Raw genomic sequence first — 24,289 nt, forward strand, 5'->3', positions numbered from 1 at the left:
GTAGGCTGGAATAAAATATGCGAACTACACTTACCCTCAACAATCTACACAATACAAACTGAGCAACCAACAGTTACCTGAAAGCCAAGGGATGCTCTTACTCAATTAGGGTCCCCAAATGTTCTGGGAGGAGCTGGGCTGGGACACTGGCAGAGACTGAAGAGAAGATGGCTTGCTTCTCGCCCCTTAATTCCACGTAACTTGTTATAACAGTGGCAGGGAAGCAAGCACCTGTGGAAGAATAATCTGAAAGTGGTACAGGCAGAGCAAACCATGTGGCAGTAGGCTGCCACCCTGTCACAAGGCAGAAGTTGGCAGAGCCTGGTTTTGCCCCCAGAACCCCTTGCTGGGGGAGAGGAGACCACCGTCCCCCACGAGGCCCTCACTGGCTGGTGAACTGGCGCAAGTGCATCACCAGGCCTGTATTCCGAGCCTGGCTGCACCTGGAATCTCCGCCGAAACCTGTCAGCCCACAGCAGCACACAGACCTCCAATATGAACTAGAGGACAACATGGGGCAGAAGTGAAAACACCCCAACCAGGCTCCCCAAACAGTGAATGAACTCACTGCCATCCAGTCACGGCTTACTGACTCACAGCGAGCCCCCTGTGGGCTCCTGCAGTCCAAAGACTGGAACTGCTTATGGGGGTAGAAAAGCCCGTCTTTGGCTGGTGGTCTCAGGCTGCCGGCTACTGCACCACTGGGCTCCTTTTTGTTTTTAATATAAAGGACTGTCTGTATTTTATGACATCTCACCTAACTGTTGCTGAGGTTAATGGTGCTCAGGGGAGTGTACGTTTACTGTTGCTCTCAGGAGAATTAAAATAAGCAAACAAAAATCAAAACCCAATACACATGCATATGCAGAAATCATTGTAAATATGCCTAACAACATAATCCACATCAAATTTATGGTGACTAGATTCTGAAATACAACTCTCTATTTCAAATTTCTCAACTTACTGCCTTTAAGTGAATTCTGACTCATCGCGGCCTATAGGACAGGACAGCCCACCCCTGTTTCTGAGACTTGAGCTGCTGGAGTAGAGAGCCTCATCTGGTGGTCTTGAACTGCTGACGTTGTTGTAGTTAGCAGCTCAGTGCACAACTGCTGTGCCACCAGGGCTCCTGTGTAGCCATTAATGAATGAGCTTCGTCTTGCCTGGCTTTAGCAAATACCATTATTTTCCCACCGATACCCGAAGTTACATCCAAACACTGGATGTACAGTTCACGAGCGCACACAAGGGTTCCAGGAAGCTGAGTCGGGTGTGCTTTGCCTCACTGGCCGCAGAGCTCTGTGTGTTTGGTGACTTTAGAGTGAGCATGGAATCGGTGGCACAGAGCCAAGCCCACTTGGAAAACACGCCGCGGAAGCTCTCATGTCCCGGGCAGACCAGGGTGCTTGGTCCATGAGGAAATCAGAATCTCAGGTCTCCAACAGAAGTGGGAGGGGGACTCTGTCTAAAGCTCGGGAAGTTGCTGTTTGTATTGAAGTGCACTTTTGAGAGCCCACGCAGCAGTCCACCGCGCTTCTTTCAGGTCTACCAAGCCATTCCAGGCGGGCCGGGCAGCCTGCTGAGACGGATGCTGGGAGCCACACTGGGGTCTCCTCTTTGGAGCTTGGAAGTGAAGCACTCCACCCCCCCCCCCCCGGGCGGGTTTGAGGTTAAACTCGGGGCTAAGCGTGCAGCCACCCGGTTTCTGTTCTTTTCTGCCACTAGTCACTAAGTAGGCCTCACGTGCTTTCAAAGGAGCAGGACAGGTTTATTTTAGGTGCATCATTCGTTTATTTCAAAGGGACATCTGACTTCCGTATTTTAAAAAATAATGCTTATTGCCTTCATTCTTTAATTCACATTTTAATAATTTAAAATCCAATTATTATTGCCAAGATATTATAGGCAATTTTACATCCCATTACCCTTGCTTTGTTTTAATTAGAAAGCCCCTTTGTTAGATTCCTTTAAATGACCCAGTTCATAATCTCAGCCTGTCCTGGGGAACACTTGCACACAGCAGCACGTTCATCAACTGTTTGGTCCTGTTAATCGCAGACAAGCGCACAATTGCTTTCTGCAGTGATGATGGATGGATTGTATTCACAAGTGTAGCGTTAAGTAGGATAAACATTTATAACAATTTCCACTTAAAGATTTTTATCTTTACTCCCACAAGGGCAAATTAAAGGCTGATAGTCTAACAATGGGGAGAAAATGTGTGTGTGTGTGTGTGTGTGTTTTATTACATTTTAAAACATTAGGGATAAAAAAACTGGTAAAAAATGTTCTCTGCTCATGCAAATGAAATACAAGTGTGTGCCAGACACCCAGCCTGTGCCCAGATTTGCTAGCAACAAAGAGCACACCGGTGTCTCGTGCTCTGTGCTCCCCTCCGTCCAGGAGTTGGGCCCTGAGTTGGGGTTCCCCTGCCCCAAACAACAGATTTGCCCCACCTCTCTCTCTGCCTGGGTGCACACTGGTGCCCATGAAGGGGAAGCCAGCTTTCCCTGCCCAGCCGCTTGCCAGCCACCATCTCTTTTGGCTGCCACACCTCATGGTACCTGAGCTTGGCATCAAGCTGCCTGGCCCCCACCCTCCGCAGTGAAACTGCCTGAGCTCCCAAAGGTGCTTCACATGTGCCCACCTCATAGCCCCTACCAGTCAACAACACTGTTGCCATCACTGGGGTTCCTTCAGGCCAGTTGGACGGCCCTGGCTCCAGGCCGGAACCCCTAAACTCCATTTGCCATGCTGCACACGGGATGAGCTTTCTCAGTCATACCCTGTCACTCCTATAGCTACAGCTATTTGACCACCCTCAACCCACGTGCACAGCCTGCATGTCCCTTTGTGGCCCGGCCTTGCAGGGGGCCTGAAGACAGGGAGGGACCTGGCTGCCACGTTGGCACACAACAGACACCTGACCAGTGCTGGGCAGCATGAAGACTGTGCCCGAGGCTCCTGGCCCAACTCTCGCCTCTGCTGTGGTTGCTGGTAGGTGTCTAGTTGGTTCCGACTCTTAGCAGCCCCCTTACGGCCGAATAAAGCATGGCCTGGCCCTGTGCCCTTCTCACATCATGGCTGCAGCCCACATGTCATGCCATCTCATCGAGTGTCTGCCTCTGAGAACACAGCTAAGCCACAAGAGGCAATGTCTCATCATCAAAGTCCAAGGAGCAGTCTTCCCGTACTTCTTCCCAGACAGGTTTACTCCATTTTCTGTCCATTCCAAAATCAAACTCACCACCACCAAGTCAATTCTGACCCATAGCGACAGGGTGGAACTGCCCCTGTGGGATTCTGAGACTGTCCCTCTTCATGGGAGCAGGTGATTCCTCTTTGCCAACAGCCTGGTTTAAATGCCTTTGCCTCTCACCCCAAGCATTCCCCAGCCCCCTCTGCTGTGCTTGTTTCCCCACCTGGCTGTCTTCCAATGACTCGGCCGGCCCCCAGGTGACCGTGACCTTCCACACACACCACAGGGATTCTGCGGCACCCCTGTGTTAACCTCTGGGTCTTTTCCAAGGGGGCCTGGTGCCACTGCAGGCCAGGTAGTGGGTAGATCAAAGTCACCAGCTGCTCTGCGGGAGAAACAGGGGAAGGGGACTGTCTTGGGCACATGCCCTACAGGGTTGCTGTGAGTCGGGCGAGACTGCACTCAAACCCAAAGCAAAGCAAGCTCTACGTGGGCCGCCTCAGCCCCTCTCTCTGACTCCCAGCTCCACCTGCAGCTTTGAAGTCTGCCAGGCCCACCGAGTCTTGCTGGCTGGTATACATGTCATTTCTCCTTGAAGAGCATGTGGGGTTGTTTTCTCCCCCAAATCATCTTTTTGAGGAGCAGTGATTGTCATGCCAGTGGACACACTGATCCCGGGTGGACAGGGGTAGGATGGTGGGCAGTGGGTGCTTTCCTGACTTAGAATTGAAATATGCATGCCTGTCGATAAAGCACATTTCTAGATTGCCAGCTTCCGGCCCAACAAAACAAAAGGAGCCACGGCTCATCCCCAAGCCATGCCTCAATCTCCAACACTTCCTCCCGATGACAGCAAGGCCTGCCCCCTTTCTAAATCCCCCTTCCAGTGGCCAGGTGCTGAACTGACAGAGCGCGGGGAGCTCTGTCCTGCTGAGTCAGAAGACACCACGGGTTCAACTCTGAAGCAAGTACCTGAGCCCACATGTCCATGAGCAGCCTCCCCAATGAGTCATTTACACTATTTCCGCTCCAGAAGATGAGTAGAGTGACCACCAGCTCCTGTCACCATGAAATGCCACACGAGAAAGACAGCGAGGGCTAGCACGGTGGGGACTGAAGTCCTAGCAGAGAAAACGGACCTTTTCTGGAATCTTTCATTTTCCAGTGAATGCGTTTCAGACTCGCGGGATTATGAGCAAAAACAGAGAACGTGGGCCAAGGAAGGTGAAAATGTGAACTGTGTCATCAGGCCAAGTCTGTATCCCAGAAAGTGTCACCCGACAGGGACGTGAACAGCAGACCACATAGACCTGAAGCTTTGACCAGTGAGGCTGGGGGTTAAAAACCAAGTTGCCACAACAGCCTTGTGAACGCTCATCTCCCGGCCCCTCTGCCAGGACAAGTTCAATACACAGGTGGCAGCATTTCCTTACCTAGTAAACTTGGTTGCCAATAAAAGCCTAACAGATCATGCCAGGCATTGGGCCCTGACTGCCCACAGAGGGCACCACACCCCCAGGAAGCTCAGCTGCAAAGGACTCAGGCACTGGCCTTGTCTTGTGCGGCCACTACCCATAGACACTCCCAGCGTCCAAGGCTAGCTGCCACAGGCCAGTCACACTGCCTGCCTTCCTCTGGCTCCCAGCTCAGGCAACAGATGGAGGGGCAGATCGGCTGCAGACCAGGGCTGGCTTGTGTGGTGGCGAATGGTGGGGGGTGCCCTTGGCTCAGAACATGGGGACGCTGCCCTAGGTGCTGCGGAACCCCACCCCTGCCCCTGAAGTTGAAATGCTCAACCTTGAAACTCTGTGAGGGGCCAGCCCCAATCCCAACTATGTGGACAGCCTCCCTCCCCCTCAGAAGAATTCACTTCAGAGGACAGCACTGAAGCTGCAGCTCAGGCAGAGGGACATGTGTGATCAGAGCACACGGGAGCAAATGAAGGGGGAGGAAGAGAGAGGGTACACATCCTGGCCCACCAAGCCTGAAGGATATCCCCGCTCAGAGGAGCCAAGCCACAGAGAAGACCACATGGCCGGTCCCACTATGAGACACGACACCCCTCACTGACCCATAGCCCTATGGGGACACAGTGTGGGAACTGCACCCGATCTAACCTTACCACACCGAGGCAAAACACTAAGGGCGTGCAACAGAACAGCAAGGGGAGCAACAAAGTCCCCAGGGAATAGCAAAAATACACTTTACGGCCAGGGTAGGGCACCCCATTGGACTCAACTGGAAAACACTTCTAAAGGCCAACAAACAGACCTTGGATTATTTACAGGTTTTTTCTTTTTTTGTTCTTGTTGCTATTTTGTTTCGTTTATTGCTTTGTTTTGCTCTGTCTTGTTTTTGTGTATATTATTATCTCTGGAGGTCTATCAAAATAAGATAGGTGGGATAAACAATCTGGAGGAGAAAGCAATGGGACTGACAGTTCCGGGGGGACATGAGGAGAGGGGGATGTGGGGGAAAGAAAGTGGTGTTAGCAAACCCAGGGACAAGGGAACAGCAAGCGGTCCAAAATCGGTGGCAAGGAGGGTGTAGGAGGCCTGGTAGGGCTTGATCAAGGGCAATGTAACCCAGAGGAATTACTGAAACCTAAATGAAGACTGAACATGATAGTGGGACAAAAAGAAAATAAAAGGAAATAGAGGAAAGGACTCGGAGGCAAATGGAATTTATAGAGATATAAATACAGGAATGTATACATGTAAATATATTTACATACAATTATGGGGAACTAGATCTATGTGCATATATTTATAGGTTTAGTATTAAGGTAGCAGATGGACATTGGGCCTCCACTCAAGTACTCCCTCAATGCAAGAACACTTTGTTCTATTAACTTGGCATTCTGTGATGCTCACCTTCCCGACATGACTGCTGTAGACAAACAGGTGCATAAGTAAATGTGGTGAAGAAAGCTGATAGTGCCTGGCTATCAAAAGATATAGCATCTGGAATCTTAGAGATAAACAAGCGACCATCTAGCTCAGAAACAACAGCCCATATGGAAGAAGTACACCTGCCTGTGTGCTCACGAGGTGTTGATGGGATCAGGTATCAGGCCAGAACAAAAACTCATATCATTGTGAATGAGGGAGAGTATGGAGTGGGGACCCAAAGTCCATCTGTAGGCAACTACACATCCCCTTACAAAAGGGTTGTGGGGAGGAGACGAGCCAGTCAGGGTTCAGTGTAGCAACGATGAAACATACAACTTTCCTCTAGTTCTTTAATACTTCCTCTCCGCCCCCCCCCCCACTATCATGATCCCAGTTCTACTTTACAAATCTGGTTAGACCAGAGGTTGTACACTGGTACAGGTAAGAACTGGAAACACAGGGAATCCAGGGCAGATGAACCCCTCAGGACCAGTGGTGACAGTGGTGATATCGGGAGGGTAGAGGAAAGGTGAGGTAGAAAGGGGGAACTGATTACAAGGATCTACATATAACCGCCTCCCTGGGGGATGGACAACAGAAAAGTGGGTGAAAGAGGATGTTGGACAGTGTAAGATATGACAAAATAATAATTTATGTATTATCAAGGGTTATTGAGGGAGGTGAAAATGATGAGCTGATATCAAGGGCTCAAGTAAAAAGAAAACGTTTTGAGAATGATGATGGAAACAAATGTACAAATGTGCTTGACACAATGGATGGATGGCTGGATGGACAAGAGTTGTATGAGCCCCTAATAAAATGATTTTTTTAAAAAGAAACTGAATTTCCCGCTGAGGCACTGCGGGGAGCGGGGCGGACACAGACAGATGGCTAAGAGGGGCAGCTGACAGCAGGCTATCGTGCACACGGACGGCCAGTCTCTGTGCTGGGGCCACATTACCTTCCTTCGTTGATGAGCTCAATGAAGGCCAGCCCTGCGTTCTTCTGAATCGAGTTCTGCCATTCCTGCAGAGACAGAGAGCACAGAGAGGGAGAGGTGAGCGGGCGGCGGGCGGACTGATGGGCAGCACTGCGAGACCCCAGGGGGCTCCAGGTCGATGTCTCCCGGCCCACTGGTGTCATTTCTATCCACTTCCTCAGGGTTTAGAGCCCATACCCTCTGGCTTGTGGTTAGAAATATGCTTGAGCTCCTGGAAGAATTCGGACACGTGGGGCTGGGGGGTGAGGGTGGGTTGAGGTAAGGGCTGGGGGCTGGTCCTCTGAGACTCTGCAGGGTCTATGAATACTTGGGAGCAATGAGCTCCTGGCAAGGTCTAGGGATATGAAAGGGTGACAGTGTCCGAGGTCCGATGTCATGGCTTAAATCGTGTCACCCATACATGTGTTGGAATGCTATCTGTGGGTAGGACCCATGTGGGAACAGCATTTTGGTGATGCGAAGGGAGCCATCTCAGCAGCCTGAGTCATACAGCGACCACTGAGATGCACATGGGCAGAAGAGGAGAAGGAAGTGGGCGAAGGTGGGGAAGATACAGCCCACCTGAAAGAGAGCAGGGGACCAAGAAGAGCCCCAGACCAGCCTGAGGCACCTACAGAGAAAGAAGGAGCCAGGGAGTGGGGGTGGGGCTGGCAGAGGAGACTTGGCTTCTCTTGGGAAGTTTGGGGGAGCAGTGGTAGGGGTTCGCGTGCCAACAGCAGAGACGACTGCACACGCTGGAGAACTGGATGGCCAGCAAGAACTGGACGCCGAGCCAGCTTGGAGAGGCCCTGAGAGAGAATACTGATGGAGCCCATGACAGTGCTGCAGCTGCCGCGGGAGAAGCCTGAGAGCAATGCGGATTTCTTGCCTCCTCTTTAAGGGAAGGCCGTGTGCGCTGGCAGCAGAGTGGTTCCTTGTTGGGCTGAGACCGACCAAGTCAGCAGTTCGAAACCACCAGCTGCTGCTCCCAGGGAGAAAGACAAAGCTCTCTATCCCCACAAAGAGGTGCTGTCCCAGAAACTCGCAGGGCAGTTCCACCTGCCCTTGAGGTCGCTATGAGTCAGCTTCAACTGGATGGCAGAGTTCAGTTGTCTTGGGTTTCTAAGGGAGGCTGGTGTATGAATGGGCTGCTATGACCAGCAAATGCACGTAAAGTAGACCAGAACAGAAAGACCATGGACATCGGTACAATGATGCTGCTTAGAACGCATGTGAGAACACAGCAAATGGCGGAGCGATGTGAATCACGTTTGTCTCGGCCAAGAGGCCCCGTATACAGAAATAGGAGGGGCTTCAAAGTGTCCATAGAAACATGGAATTATGATGCTGGAAAAGTTCCGCAAACTTTTTGAAGTCTCTCATGTATGCGGTGTGTGTGGTCGTGCCAAGCAGCTGTATTAACAGTAAAGGTATTTGCTCAGGAAGGCAGTGCAGGCAGCCCTGGGAAGTACACCTGGGTGCCCCCACCCTGTCACTGCGCATCACAGCACAAGGGGCTCATCACAAGGAGTGAGCGAAGCCACTTCCAGAGGTGACCAAGGAAAGGCCACCTCCTAATTCCCTCAGGAGGCTTGGAACTTGTCAGGTCCAGTCAGGACACATCACATTGATGGCCACCTCACTGTGGGCTGCTTTTGATCTTGGTAGATTCTGGAACTTTCCTTCTGGCAAGCTGACAGAGCTGAGGAGGACAGGTCAGCTGTGACTTATTTTTCTTACAGAATGTCCTACATTGCAGTTATCAGCCTCTGCCCAAGTCGACGGGTGACGTGGGGGTTGTGCATTGGCCTGCTAACTGAAGTCACCAGCTGATCCACGGATGAGATGGGTTTCTAATCCTGTTACAGAGTCACAGTCTGGGAGACACACAGGGCTGTCCTACCCTGTTCTAGATGGTCAGCATCTGGATGGCAGTGGGCTCAGGGCATTTTTTGGTGCTGTGACCTATGTGTCAGGCTGTGTGAAAAAGGTTATGAGGTGGCATCTGACCTCTTCAAAAAGGGGAAATAGACTCAAACTCAGAGCCAGCCCAGGCTTGTCCTTATGAGCAGGGTCAGGCTCACTCCACTCCCCAGACATCTCTACTAGTCAGGACACCAGCCGTCTCTACCACAACACTCTGTTTCTCAGCTGGGTCATGTAATGCCTTGCAGCAGCCACATACAACAGACTATCCTGATAATCATGGGGTTTATGAGGGAAGTTAACAGGTTACAAATCAGGATCAGTAGTGCTCAGGATACAAACCTGAGGGAAGTGTACAGCCACCCTTTGCGGTGCTCATAGGTGGGCTGCTCTCTGGGCATTGGTCATTCGACCTGGCCTCTGCCCCCTTGTTCATTGCCATAAAACACCTGAAGCACTGCCAATAAATGCCAGAACGGCACGCCACTCTGCCATAGCCTTAGGCTGAGGTACTCAGCTGGAGCTCTTGGGTCAGCAAATCAAGCTGCCCCATTCAGTGCCTGGCCTCATCGTCCTCACTTCTAAAGAAGATTCTGGCTGAATTTCTTCCAAAAAGGGTCTGTTGGTTCTTCTGGCAGTCCATGGTATATTCACTGTCCTTTGCCAGTGCCAGAGTTCAGATGCATAAACTTTTCTGCTGTCTCCTCTAGTCAATGTCCAACTTTCACATGGATATGTGGCTATTGAAAATACTATGGCTCAGGTGAGGCACACCTTAGACCTCAAAGTGAGTTCCTTGCTTTTCCGTCCCCAAGCAGGTCTCCTGCAGCAGATGTGGACAATGAACATGTCTGATTTCCTGACTGCTGCTTCATGGACAAGGAACACATTGCATGAGAATACTACAGCACAGCGTGCATTTTAAACCAGCAGAGAAAGTGTGTGCTGACGCCAGGCTGTTTGTGCTGGGGTGCATGCCTCCTAAGCACTCGACTCGAAGCCACAGCCAGTCCCACCAACATGGACACACTCGATCCCGACCCACTCGCAGGGAGCCTGGGCAGAGCAGAGCCGCCCTTTGGGTTTCTGAGACTGTGCCCTTCGTGGGAACAGACACCTGGCCCTTCTCCACCAGTCACGCGGTAGCCCTAACAGTGGACATTCTACACACACATCTTTTCCAGCTCTCATCAGCTACAGTCTCTCATGAGAATTATTTATTTTAGCTTCATTATTTTGGTAAATTTTAAACAAACATACCCCACAAGGCAGTAATGAAAGCAAACCTCTCATTTCTCTCAATTAACACAAAACCATACACAACTAAATGAGGCAGAAAGGGGGCTAAAGACCTGTCATACACAATAATCAGATATCTGGGTTGGCTTTAAAATCTGCCCAGTGCTTTGGGTTAAGTGGCTGTAAGAGCAGTTTTATTTACACATCGCCATGTAGTGGGTTACATGTCAGGTTGCTCACTACAAGGCCAGCAGTTTGAAACCAGAGAGAGTTCCAGCCATAGGGGCAGCTCCATCCTGTGTGTCCTCTAGGGCCCCTATGAGTTGGCATCAACTCTGGCAGAGTGTGGTCTCTGCTCTCATGCCTAACAGAGACAGGGGACAAGGACTTGACTGTAAATAAAGGGAAATGGAGTAAGAGACGTGTGCCACCAGGCGGATCCTCCTGGTGGTTCCTTTTCCTTCCATGACCCCAGGCCACAGCAGCAGCCCTGTGCGGGAGGCCTGGAAACGCACTGCTGTGAAGGCAGCCAGGGCGGGCTCTGAATTAGTCCCACTCAGGTCCTCGGGAGTCCAAGCACCTGGGCGGCACCCAACCCCCACTAAGGCCTACATAATTATGCTGCTGCTCAGGTCTAGGCATCTCGAAATGTGAAAATTAATACATAAACTGTCAGCTTCCAGCATGGGAAATGGAGTAACAAAGCCTAAATCACGGTATTTTCAGCAGTGAACCCTATTTATATCAACCATAGAACCGTCCCTCTGAGAAAGAATGATCTGTGTCTGGTCGTGCGTGGATTAGTGGGTTACACATTGGGATGCTCACCACAAGGTCAGCGGATCAAGCACACCAGCTGCTCTGTGGGAGAAAGATGAGGCTATCTGTTCCTGTAAAGAGCTCCAATCACAGTAAGAATGATAAGAGTTCTCAATAAAATGAAAGAAAGGGGAAAAAAAGAGCTACAACCTCGGAAACCCATAGGAGCAGTTCTCCTCTGGACTAGAGGGTCCTTATGAGTTGGCATCAACTCCATGGCAGTTAGCGAGCGAGTCAGTGAGTGACCAACAAGAAGCGAGTAGCTGGTTGGCTGCAGGCAGTGGGTGGAACTCTGCAGTTAGACCCCTTGGCACCGGTCAAGCCTGTGGCCTCAGGCGAAATGGAAGCCTCGGAGGAGGTTGAGGGAGTCCCAGCCAGCGTAAACCAGTCCTAGGCGACATCCTAGCACAAGCCACGTGACAATCACTTACTGACATGCCAACCTCTGGGACACAAGGCCAGCCCTCAGGCTCCTCCCAGGTTGGAAACCTCCCAGAGTGCCTTGCCCGGCAGAAACATCAATGCACCTGGAAAGGGTTACAACTCGGGGATCATGCAGTAGGCCAGATAATGACAACATTGTTTGATGTGGGAGCATGCTACTTTGTTACTTGTTTTCTCTGGTTGAGAAAGTTTTCTTCACTGTGCAGCTGCAAGCAGGTTCAGAGAACACCCAGACATGGGCGACGGGGAGGGAGTGGGGGGAGTGCAGTGAGTGCGTGCTCTGGCCTAGAGGGCAGGGAACACTGCAGTCTGTACATCCATTGGAGCCAGACAAGGGACAGATGGAGATTCATCTAGGGTCTGGCTGGCCCTAGAGTGTAAAGCCCCCTAAGCTAAGTGGCACTTCGGTGAGAAGGTGTGAATGCTCGGACTGCTGGAGGGGAGGGGAGGGGGCCTGGTGGGTCTGGGGGTGGGATGCCTGCAGAGAGAGAACTGCCTGCGGAGGTGGCTCTGTTACCATGTTCCACTGTCAGACTCCAGTGTCACATTTCCTCCTGATGAAGGGCTTTCTCAGGGAACTGGATCTCTTGCTCGGGACTCTTTGAAACAGAGCACTTGGAGGACAAATGACTTCCAGAAGGATGGCGATGAAACCACCCTTCTGTTCTCCTCTGGACGCCTGCAAAGGGCAATGGCTCAGGAGAAACCTCAGACCCAGGACATGGCTGTGTATATACCCCTGCCTGCTGGCCCCTGACAGGCCACAGCAGGGACCCCCGTGGTACCCCCCTTCCACACACGTCTCACTCCACCATCTCTGTGTGCCACTCTCCTGCTCCTGAGACGCTCGGGTCACTCGGAGCGATTTGCAAATCAGACTGTTCCGAGGCATGGAATAGGGGAGGGGGCTGAGACCAGACCTTGGGTTCCTGCTCACAGCGAGGCGTGTACAACAAAACGAAGCACTGTCCAGTCCTGCACGTCCTCCGGGCCGTTGCCACTGAGTCAGTCCACCTTGTTCACAGACCTTCTCCAGGGACTGTCCCACCAGGTGACTTGTTCAAAGGGTGTGGGGCAGTCTTGCCAGCCGCAGTTCTGGTTGGCTGGCATGCTGGGTGGACTTCTGGCAGTCCTCGTTAGGTTCCACCAGATGGTGCTGACCCACAGGGCCCCTATGTACAACCAAGAGAAACTGCCCAGTCCTGCTCCACCCTCAAAACGGCTGTGTCTGAGCCCACTGCTGCGGTCACGGTGCCCATCTCACTGGCCCCTCCATTTACCAAGCAAGCTGTCGTTATTCAAGGGCTGCTCACTACTCCTGACAAAGACATGAAGTCTCACCGCCTTGCCACTCAGGAACATTCTGGTCGCATTTCTCCCAAGACAGAGCTCTTTGTTCTTCTTTGGCCCATGGTACTGTCAATAGTTTTCACCAACACCATGATTCGAACACATCAGTTCTTCTGTGGTTTTCTTTACTCACTGTCCCCCTTTCGCGCGAAACATATTTTGGATCCAGTCACTTGCACCTCAATCCTCAAAGCGACGTCCTTGCCTTTCAGCATTCTGAGGAGGACTCGTGCAGCAGACTGACCCAGCGCTGCATTTTGACGGCTGCTTGCATGAACATACTCACTGCCATTGTGCCAGTGAGCCCGGACAGAGACCCTACAGGACACAGTAGAACTTTCCCTGTGAGTTTCTGAGACTGTAACTCTTTTTAAAAAAAATAATTTTATTGGGGGTTCTTATAGCTCTTATCACAATCCATCCATCCATCGTGTCAAGCACATTTGTACCTTTGTTGCCATCATCATTTGCAAAACAATTGCTTTCTACTTGAGCCCTTGGTATCAGCTCCTCATTTTACCCCTCCCTCCCCTCATGAGCCCTTGATAATTTATAAAGTATTATTATTTTGTCATATCTTATACTGTCCGATGTCTCCTTTCACCCACTTTTCTGTTGTCCGTCCTCCAGGGAGGAGGTTCTAAGTAGATCCTTGTACTCGGTTCCCCTTTCTCCCCCACCCTCCCAGTATCGGGTGACCCGAACACTGGTCAATGTGTGTAGGGTCGCCACTGTCCTAGGCCATGGGCTCTCCGGGGAACCAGCACCTGTGAAGGTGGGCCAAGTGGCCCAGCCACACTGGCACAAACTCTCTCGAGGTGTCAGATCCCTGAGGAGTGAGACCATCTAAAGTGCCAGCCTCTTTCTCTCTCCTCCCCTTCCTTCCCTGCAGGATGTTCCTCCTGCACTGCAGTCTGCTAGAGCCGGAGTGTCCCTTTGCGGAACCGTGGACCCCTCACCAGCTCGGTGTGTGTGGTAGAGAGCAGGGTCAGTGTGCTGGCAGTCTGTGTCACAGTCATGAGCTGCTCCACGAGAGAAAGATAAGGCTGTCTGCTCCCATGAAGAGTTACAGCCTCGGACACCCGGCGGGGCAGTCCTGCTCTGTCCCACAGGGCTGCTGTGGCTGGCATCAACCTAAAGACAGTGAACTTTCTGGCCTTTTGGCTTAGGTACGCTGCTCTCCAACTGTGTCCTGGGCACTGAGGGACTCCATCCCACCCGAGGGCCAGGCATGGCACTCTCAGTGCTGGGGAGCAGCCTCACCCTCGCCTGGAGCCAAGCCTGGGCTCTCAACAGTGTGTGCAGAGAGCGAGTGGGAAAAGGATCACTGGTGATGTGGGCTCTTGGAATTGATGGGAAGAGGATGCCATTGGGATTAGTCAGCCTAGCTTCACGAGAAGTTGCCGGAGACAAGGCCCACAGGTCACAGGGACAGACTCACACACACATCTGCGATCTACTCGGAATGACCACCAGCCCAGGCTGAAATGTAACCAATTTCCAAGAGCATGTGAGTCAAATTCATTCTCATCGCTGCCATGAAATCTGTATGTCTGTGCCTATGTTTGTGTGTCAATGTGCCTGCATGGGTGAACAAGTGGCCATCTAGCTCAGAAGCAATAGAGCCAACATGGAAGAACACACCAGCCTGTGTGATCACGAGGTGCCAAAGGGATCAGTTATCAGGCATCAAAGAACAAAAAATCATATCATTGTGCGCTCACCTCCATGATACGACTGCTGAAGACAAATGGGTGCATAAGCAAATGTGGTGAAGAAAGCTGATGGTGGCCGGCTATTAAAAGATATAGCATCTGGGGTCTTAAAGGCTTGAAGGTAAACAAACGGCCATCTAGCTCAGAAACAACAAAGCCCACATGGAAGAAGCACACACCAACCTGTGCTATCATGAGGTGTTGAACAGATTAGGTATCAGGCATCATCAGAACAAAAAAATCTTACCATAGTGAATGAGGGGGGAGTGCAGAGTGGAGACCCAAAACCCATTTGTAGGCCACTGGACATCCCCTTACAGAAGGGTCTCAGGGAGGGGATGAGCCAGTCTGGGTACGAAGTAGCAACGATGAAAAATAGAACTTTCCTCTAGTTCCTAAATGCTTCCTCACCCCTCATTATCATGATCCCAATACCTTGCAAGTCTGGCTAGAGCAGAGGATGTACACTGGTACAGATAGGAACTGGAAACATAGGGAATCCAGGGTGGATGATACCTTCAGGACCAGTGGTATGAGAGGCGATACTGGGTGGGAAGGTGGAGGGAGGGTGAGTTGGAAAGGGGGAACCAAGTACAAGGATCTGCATGTGACCTCCTCCCTGGGGGACAGACAACAGAAAAGTGGGTGAAGGGAGACGTTGGACAGGGCAAGATATGACAAAGTAATAATTTATAAATTATCAAGGGTTCATGAGGGAGAGGAGAGCGGGGAGGGAGAAGAAAAAATGAGGACCTGATTCTAGGGGCTTAAGTGGAGAGTAAATATTTTGAGAATGATGAGGGCAATGAATGTACAAATGTGCTTTACACAATTGAAGTATGTATGGATTGTGATAAGAGTTGTATGAGCCCTTAATAAAATGATAAAAAAAGAATTATAGGTTTTGAACACACACACACACGTGCCCCATGTGTTTGCATGTGCATGTGCCTGTGTTTGAGTGTGTATGAGTGTGTGTGTAAGTGCCTGCAAGCATGTGTGTATGTAAGTGTATCTGTGTATGTGCTGATGCTGGCGAGGTTCTGTCCTGAGGGGCCACTTTGCTCTAGGAAACTCTCTGCACCATGGACCTCCTGCCTCCTGGTCTGTTCATTGTTCATAATGGACCCAAGTCCAATCAGAGTGGGACTGATGGGCACTCGGGCTCGGTGGTCACCTGTGTGACCTCAAGAAAAGAGGGCAGCACTCCTTCCCATAAAGCTATAGCCACTGCTTCTGAACAAGCCTGTGGGACAGAGGGGAGAGTGAGGGAATGGCGTGTCTGTCTCTGGAGCGCAGGTTGGTGGTCCAAAACTGCCATCCGGGTAGCTTAACCACATGTGTCCCCTGGGCTCCCATCCTTTCCAAAGTCTCATAAACTGAAGACACAAAGGAACCGGGAGGCTCATCTGGAAGGTGTTCTGGTCTCCGGCCAAAAAGGAGGCGGCAGCGGCCCCCAAGGGACCCTGAGCCCACTCGCCTCAGTCCCTGACATAGCCTCCCTGTTCAGGACCTTCTGTTCCCACTGTGTCTGCTCAACTGGCCTGTAGCATGTGGGCTCTCCAGGCACACCACAACCTCTTGGGCAAACATCAAAAGCAAGAGGTCACACTTCACCACCCACCCGCGTTCAGGGAAGGAGCCTCGCCTTCCCTGCAGGGACCAGGCTCCATTCCTGCCCGACCAGGGTGCCTGGGGCATAGCCTCCAAGCAGGCAGAGTCCTTCTGGAGCGAGTGCTCCATGCAGCAAGGCTTCCCTAGAAAGCCGACTGTTTCTACGTCATGGCCACCACAGCCAACAGGCGATCTGGCGGATGAGTTTCTCAGCGTGCACCAGATCTCAGAGGACTTCTGGTTTCAGAGGTAACTGCTTATCAACAGTCAGTGCATCACTAACCACAATGCAAGTACACAAGTGCATGCTGTAACATCACAATGAAATCCACTGCCAGCGAGTGAGTCAGTGCTGACTCACAAAGACCCCTGTGGGTTTCTGAGACGAGCTGTGTATGGGGGTAGAAAGCCCAGTCTTCCTCCCAAGAGCTGCTGGGGGTTTTGAACCAATGACCATGAGGATTGCAGCCCAGTGCGTAACCACTATGCAACCAGGGCTCCTCACGTGATAATAATCCATTATTAATTAACTTGAAAAACAATAGACAAATTGAGAAGTCAAATGACATGGGACGCTTGTTCACAGAATGCTTAGAAATGTTTCGACAGAGGCAAGATAACAATACTGATCCCACACCTTGTTTCTGACACTCACACTCTTCCTGAGCAAGGAGAGCACACTCAAACCTTCAATGCCGCATGAGAGGAGCAGTTGGTACACAGCCCAGCCCAGATCCCGTCAGCCCCAGCACTTCTCAGTGACTGCTTGTACGGGGCCTCCTCCATTATGGAGGCCTGCTGGGCACTCTGGGCTGCTCAGAGCAAGGCGTCCGCTTCAAAGGTACCAGGCTATCTGTGCCTGCACATATTAGACCGACAGTCCTGAGAAGCCTGCCCAGGGTCCCTGTGAGTTAGAATTGACCAGATAGCTGGCCACGGGGCAGGTCTCTTTAGTCAGTGTCCATTGTCAGCTTGTCACTGTATCTACCTCCAGTTTAGGATCATTCCATTTAGAAAGGCAGGCAGGCAGTTAGGAAGGAAAGCAGGAAGTTAGGAAGGAAGATAGGAAAGAAGGAAGGAAAGAAGTTAGGAAGGAAGGAAGAGAGATAGCAAGAAAGCGGCAGGCCTTGTGGTGTGCACACCATGGACTACACAGTCAGAGTGGAGGTGTTCTGAGGCTGGGCCGGTTGGCAGGGCGTGGGCCTCAGTGGGGTTCTCTTCCTGGAAGTCACCCAGTCTTCCTTTCTGTGAGCTCGGAGGCACATCTGGCGAAGAGTACAGCCTCCATGCACAAACCACAGCCCCTCACTCGCGCGTGACCCTGTCTGCTGGGCCCACACGCCACGAGGAAGGAGGAGGTCATGGCTGGCTCAGCGTCACGCCCAGGTCTGAAAGCACTTTGCCTACAGGAAGGGCCACACTTTACAAAGCCTCCCTCTGGACAGGGAAGGCACCGGAAAACAGAAGTGGCATCTGCTAAGATTTACTTGGGAAAGCGCAGGGAATCCTATGGGATTGCGTCACTCCTGTTTTCCTGGAGTGCTCCTGATGGAGATTTCCGGGAAAAAAAATCTGGAAATAATTAGAAACTATTAAGGTACCTAGAAAAGTGGACTTGGAGAACGAAATCTGCTATTCATCAAGGGACACAATGGACTGCGAAGAATGTAATGAAAAAATAATGCAGACTGAGAGGGTAACGGGGAGCCACACCAGCAGAGAGCAGGCGGGCCCTGGGCCAGTGCAGACCCCGGCGCGTTGAGGGGCCTGCAGGAAACCACGTCACTTACTCGCCTCCCACTCGGACGCACACAGCTCGTACGCACCGCTTTCCTTTAGCGCCTTCTCCCCAAAGACGAGGAAGCTAGTTTTTTAAGATGCTATTAACTGTAACATTAATAAAAGCATTAATTCTTAATTCCCAGCCCCAGTGGGGTCATAAGGGAGTGGTCCAGACTATAGGAAAGTAATCCGAAAACGAGTTTGGTGGTTGTGGGGTACACATGCCTCTCTCATGGTGCTAACTACGCTTTCTTAAAAACCAAACACGATATTCTGAATAGAGGAGCGCTTTTACAACTTAAAATACGTTTTCCTCTGAGACCTCAAATTCCACTGTGGGGGTGAGTGGGGGGCAGACTTGATGGCATCCCCCTTGGAGTTTAAAAGGCTGCGCATATGAACTGAATTATCCTAGTCATGTACCTTCAGACATTCGTAACACGATCTCATGTAAATTCAGACCACATTCTAGACAGCGAGCATGGGCAGCTGGGAGGATCCTGAGAGAAGGAAGGGGGGCTGCTGGCCCAGCGGGCTTCTGGCTAGCGGTGCCCACCGTGAGCAGTACAGAGAGGGGCCAGGCGGGTGGCAGCAGGTGAGAGACAGAACAGGGGTACAATGACCTACTACAGATTCTCCCATCAGTGGGAAGCAGAACCAAGCCCATTTTAAGCAAATGAGTAATACGAACAGCTCCCTTTGCGTGGGGTCTAGCAGTGTGGGCATGACTGTGGCACCTGGCCCTGTGGGAAATGTCCACACTCCAGGGTCGTCCACAGCCACCCTGCCTAGCGTTTCGGAGGCTCTCCGTTTTCTTGGGAGCAGACAGCCTCACCTTCTCCTGAGGAGCGGCTGGTGGGTTTGAACTGCAGGCCTTGCAGTGAGCAGCCCAACATGTAGCCCATGGAACTAGATACAAGCCAGGTACTCAGCCTCCACTTTGTTAGCAATACTGATAGGTCTGCTTCCCAACACCCTGGCATTGGGGATGGTTAGTGCTAAGGTCAGCAGGTCAAGCTCATCTTCCCCAGAATGTCTGAAGGGGAAGGTGAGACCATCTGCTCCAGGAACCATGGTTGCCCTGGAGGCTGGACCACCGGGCTGTCCTGCTCTGCCCTGTGGGGTGGCTGGGAGTCGACAGTGACTGGAGCATAGTGGGTTTTCAGGCTAGCGTAGTGAGATCGCACAAAGGGCTGGGCAGAGAGCCACCTCCAGCTGGCCTGCAGTAAGCGGTCCTCCAGGGAGCCTGAGTGGAGCTATTCCCGGGCCTCCCTGCTAATGGGCTTCTCTGTGAAGAGAGGGCTCGCTCCCCTGAACTTCCTCTGCTCCACCCCATCTGCTAAGGCGGCTTGGTCCTGGAGCACGCAAGGCTAAGGCGGCTTGGTCCTGGAACATGCAAGGCTAAGGCGGCTTGGTCCTGGAACATGCAAGGCTAAGGCGGCTTGGTCCTGGAGCACGCAAGGCTAAGGTGGCTTGGTCCTGGAACACGCAAGGCTAAGGTGGCTTGGTCCTGGGACACGCAAGGCTAAGGTGGCTTGGTCCTGGAACACGCAAGGAGTGACATGCTTGGTGTCCTTGTCCCCCTGCGGCTGAGTTTTCCTGAAATCTCTTCTGTGGAGTCACTGTCTCAAAATAGCCCCACTTGGCCTTCGCCTCTCAGCATCAGGAGTGTCTCCTCTGTCTTGGAGATGAGGGGGCCAGCAGTCAATTAACCCCCTGAAATATTTACACGCACTCTGAATAATTTAAAAATGCAACCTCAAAAATCAAATCGGAGGTCTATTTATCACAGAGCTCCATTGGAAATTAGAGAGAAGGAGAAAGAGAGAGAGAGAGAGAGAGAGAGAGAGAGAGAGAGAATGCTGCCCGCAGAGCTTAAATTTCTCGCTCTTCCTCCCGATCAATATCGGAGGCAAAGTTTCATCTCTCGAGCCCCTAATGGCAGGAATTCCGGAGCCAGTAAATGAGTCATGTTAGACCTGCGATTTGAGAAGGAGGAGGCATCAAAGAGAGAGCACAGGCCGAAAGCCCCACTCCTTCTCCAGCTCAGAGCGGCATGGAACTGGGCTGGGGACAGGCCTGAGGCTGGGTGCAGGCTGCGTATTGCCTGGAGCCCGCTGCAAGGCCCGGTGCAGATGCCGAGGCGTCCCACCAAAGGCTGGACGGTGAGAAGATGAGTCCTGCAGGGCAGCTGGAGGCTGGCGGTCCCCTTGGCAGGCAGGCACTCCTGGAGGATGCAGCTCAGGCCCCGGAGACAGGTAAGGTGCGCTCCACTTTGTGGTGCTTGTTGGTCCTTGTCTCTTTGCCAGCGGGTTAAAGCATCACCGGGGCTCATGCCCTTGATTACTGGGGACTCGGCGTTGGTTGGGGGGCTGTCGGTTCAGCAGCAGGAAAGGGTGTGGCTGCCTTGCAGGTCAGGTGGCGGGCGGAGAGGATAGCGGACAGCTGCTGGCCCAGCTCCGTGGTTGTTTGGACCACCAGCAGTTGACAGAGCAGGTGGGTCCCACTTCTGGTACCAGGAAAGCGTCTTGTGAAAGTGATGAGACAGAGCAGGGACCCTCAACAAGGACAATGTCATGCGCAGAGCCGGTCAGTGATGCTCAGGGGTGTGCAGAGATACCGAGCATTCTCCTGGGTGCATTTGTACAAAAGACTCCCCGAAAGAGAAAGGCCACTGCAAGGTGACTTGCGCAGGCCCACCCACAGGAGGCACACAGCTAACGTAGGGAGCAAGGGGGGACAGCCTGCCCTGAGGGATGACCAAGGCTGCATCTCTCCTGTTCTGCCGGGGTGCCTTGAGTCGCGAGAGACCCCGTGGCAGTGTGGGTGATGTGGGCAGCTGGCAGAAAGCAGCAGCCATGGTTCAAAGTGACGCATGAAAAGAGGGCACGAAAGGTCCTGTGCGAGTAATGTGAGAGACTGGGGTGGCTACAGAAAAGGCAGGGGGTGGGGGACAGGCATGTTTCCACACTGGCGTGAGCATGCGGGGGTAGGGTGGGGAGCCATACCTGGGAGCAGAGCAGCATCACCAGCTCCACCACCGACGTGCTGGACTTCATGCAGACGAGGCCTGCAGGGGCGGAGAGAGCACAGGGGTTACTGTGACAGTGGGGAAGGCCGGGGCACCTCACCCCAGACCTGGTGCCCAGGCAGACACCACGGCGCAGAGCCACACACAGAGGACCCAGGGAGCCAGCGTCCAGTGGAGACAGCGAAAAAGGCTGACGAAAAGGAGGGGCACAGAGTCGGGACGAGAGTCTGCTCACTGTTTGGGGAAAGCCTTTCTCAAGGCCGAGGTGAGCCAGGGGCCCTGGCCAAGGGGCACACGCTCAGATGCTGAGCGGGGCCTGTGGCTGCAGCCTGGCAGCTGCTCGAGGGGCAAAGTCCAGTGCTACCGAGCTGCTGGACCCGCTCGCTGTCTGGGGCTGCGGCTTTGCCCGGGGGTATGCCCGCGGAGCTGAGGGCTCATTTGTGCTGATGCGGCTCCCATGACATCAGCACAGAGACCGTCTTCGGGGGCAAGAGTCATCACCTGGGAAGGCCCCCGCTGTGAGGTGCAATGCTGGTCACTCACAAGCCTGTGGCCCCACCCATGGCCTGGTGTGCAGCCCTCTTTAGAGAGGACCGGTTTCACATACAATCCCAGCAAATTGCCACATTCGCTGCCCTCTAGTCGACTGTACCACATGGTGACTTACAGGACAGAGTGAAATGGCCCTGGGGGCTCTGAGGCCGGATCACTTACAGACGTCAGCCCCATGCTGAACCCAAGGCAACACCAGGGCTCGTTCCTAACCATCAACACTTGTTCCATCGTGTTCACACACGCATCCTTTGTGCTGCATGTAGAGGCCCTAGAGAAAGGGAGGGGCGCCCCGCTCACTGTCCACTCAGCGTGAGTGCCAGCTGCTAGGCTAGGTGCTGGGACCTGCCTGGTCTAGTGTCATTCTCGTTACCTGTGATCCCCTTCCCAGGTGAGGGAGATTCTTCCCCACACCCAGCTTCCAATCAGTTCTCAGCACAGCCTGTCCCGTGAGCAGAGGATGGCCGGACAGCACTGTGCAGCCCGCTCCCTGAGCACACCTGAATACACGCTCCTTTTCAATGCGCTCCCTCAAGGTGTACTGCAACGGCAGGCCACCACCAGGCAGCCCATGCACCACCAGGGGAAAGACGTGCCCAACCCCAGTCACCTGGCCCTTGGGTGAGAGTCCCCAGACCCTGGAGCTTGCTCATCTGGCTACCTCTTCCCCATCTTCCCCAGAAGGCAATGTGAAGGCTGCCAGGTGGGCAGCAGGAGCTTTGGCTGTGAGGACCAGTCCAGTCTGGGAGGGAGGGTGGGCTGTGGGCCGGGGACATGCCAGCTGCTGTCATGAACTGCTGCTAAGTGGGAAGGTGCTTCGAAACAAGGTGCTTTGTTTTCCTTGAGGTGATTTCACTAGGCAGCCGTAAGTGGCTTCCAGATGCCGGTGGGCCAGAGTCTGACTGCGCAGACAGGGAATGAACCAGACAATGCTACTAGCACCCCCAGGCCCTGCAGACAAAAGCAATCGCGGCTCTCAGCCACTAAGCAGCCACTCTGATGCCTGGTTGGAGGCAGGGCCATTGGTGGGGGGCTGACCATCTGTGGGCATTTTGACCTGGGGGTGGGGAAGCAAAACCAAGTGCAAGGCCCAAAGCGGGCCCTGTGGTGGTAGCTCATATATCACCTGTGGGATCGATGGATGCTGTTGGCTGTAGAGCTTTGATTTCAACCACAGAAATCTGCCATTGACTTGATTCCGACTCACAGCGAGCCTATGAGACCGAGCAGAACTGCCCCAAGCGTTTCCTAGACTGTCGCTCTTCACGGGGGTACAGCTTCCTCTTTTTCCCTTGGAGCAGCTGGTGGGTTCGACATGCTGACCTTCTAGTTAGCAGCCTACCTCATAACCCACTGTGCCCCAGGGCTCTTTGTAGAGTGTCACCACAGATCCTGCGTCCTAGAGCTTCTCAACTGCAATGGTTCAAACCCTAGGAGAGCGATGAGTCTCCAAAACCCTCTTGGATGACTGCGGGTCAGAATCGACTGGATGGCAGCGGGGGTGTCTCTTTTCAGAATAACAACTTGAATTTGGAATTAAGATGCAAATTCATTTGCTTCTCACAGATGGGTATTATTTCTAAGGAATCCCTCAGGGAACGTCCTAAGTAGCACGAGCCTGGCTGTCTCCCCAGTGATGCCCTTCGACCTCAGGAAAGGTGGGCACAGGTACTTCTTCAGAAGGACGCTGGGCCCTGAAGGCCTGGCACCAGTGACAAGGCAGCGCATGTACGGCATCCCACCGTGGCCACAAAGAGCGCACCCACCTCTCCCTGCGCTGGCCTCAAAGGGTTAAAAAACCCACCAACTAACATTAACGCCAGCATCCACTGAGGCAGCTCTGGGAGGTCTACCATCTGTCTCCACAGAGTACTGGGCCACTTTCATGAGAGCTAGTGCTACGTGTTGGGGGCTCTGGTGGTGCAGTGGGCTGCAAGCTCAGTAGTTTGAGCCCAGCAGCCACCCAGTGGGTACAAGACTGGCAGGCCCAAGGGGGCAGTTCTGCTCTGTCCTATGGCGTTGCTGGGAGCTGGGGTCGCCTCAGCAGCAGTGGGGCTTATTGCGAAGCCTTAGCAAACATGTGGCAAACTCCAGGTTTCCTTTCCTTAGACATCCGGAACAAAGGCAGCACTTGTCTGGAGACGCCTTATCCCAGCATGTTTCCTTACATAGACTAGCAGCCAGATTGGAACATTCAGGGACTTTGGCAGTTGATCGAGTAATGCTATAAGTCACTCTCAGGCTGAGTGTGCTGAGCTGAAGATACATTGTTTCCAGGTTTATGTCTCAAATGCATGGAGGCTTATAAATTCATGACTGGCAAGAAAGACAAAAGCAGATTCAACTCAACCCGTATTTCCTTGCATGGCCAAGTATCGTGTTAACACTTAGGTGTTTACAGTGATCAATGAGATCAAGTGGCCTCTACTCTAATTCAAACCTGAGAACATCTGCATTTATGTGGAACTGTGTTGTCCACAAAAGGACAACGCTGGTGCTCTAGTGGCTCTGAGTTGGGCTGCAAGCTGCACAGTTTGCATGGCTGGCAGTTCAAAACCACTGTCATCTCCTCAGGGCTTTCTACTCCATCAATAGTGGAAGTCTCAGAAACCCACAAGGGGTCTCTGTGAGTCACCATGGACTCGATGGTGGTTAAGCTTGGCATTGTCTACAAAGCACCATTAAACAAGCCATGGACCGCCCACCAGAATGACCAACAATCTGTGCTGGAAGAAGTGAGTGTAGATA

General features: G+C 52.6%; 1 protein-coding gene across 5 annotated transcripts in view; it reads right to left on the reverse strand.

The window, feature by feature from the left end:
- Positions 1-24,289, reverse strand: part of NBEA (neurobeachin) — a 514,531-nt gene that overhangs the window by 221,822 nt on the left and 268,420 nt on the right. For all 5 annotated transcript variants that reach the window (XM_075562753.1, XM_075562752.1, XM_075562751.1 and 2 more), the window contains 2 exons: positions 20,967-21,028; positions 7,052-7,116 (listed from right to left, as the gene is read on the reverse strand). In XM_075562753.1, coding sequence (XP_075418868.1) covers positions 7,052-7,116; positions 20,967-21,028 — 127 coding nt within the window. The remainder of the gene's footprint in view (positions 1-7,051; positions 7,117-20,966; positions 21,029-24,289) is intronic.

This window comes from Tenrec ecaudatus, chromosome 11 (genome assembly GCF_050624435.1).
Source record: "Tenrec ecaudatus isolate mTenEca1 chromosome 11, mTenEca1.hap1, whole genome shotgun sequence".
Taxonomy (NCBI): domain Eukaryota; kingdom Metazoa; phylum Chordata; class Mammalia; order Afrosoricida; family Tenrecidae; genus Tenrec; species Tenrec ecaudatus.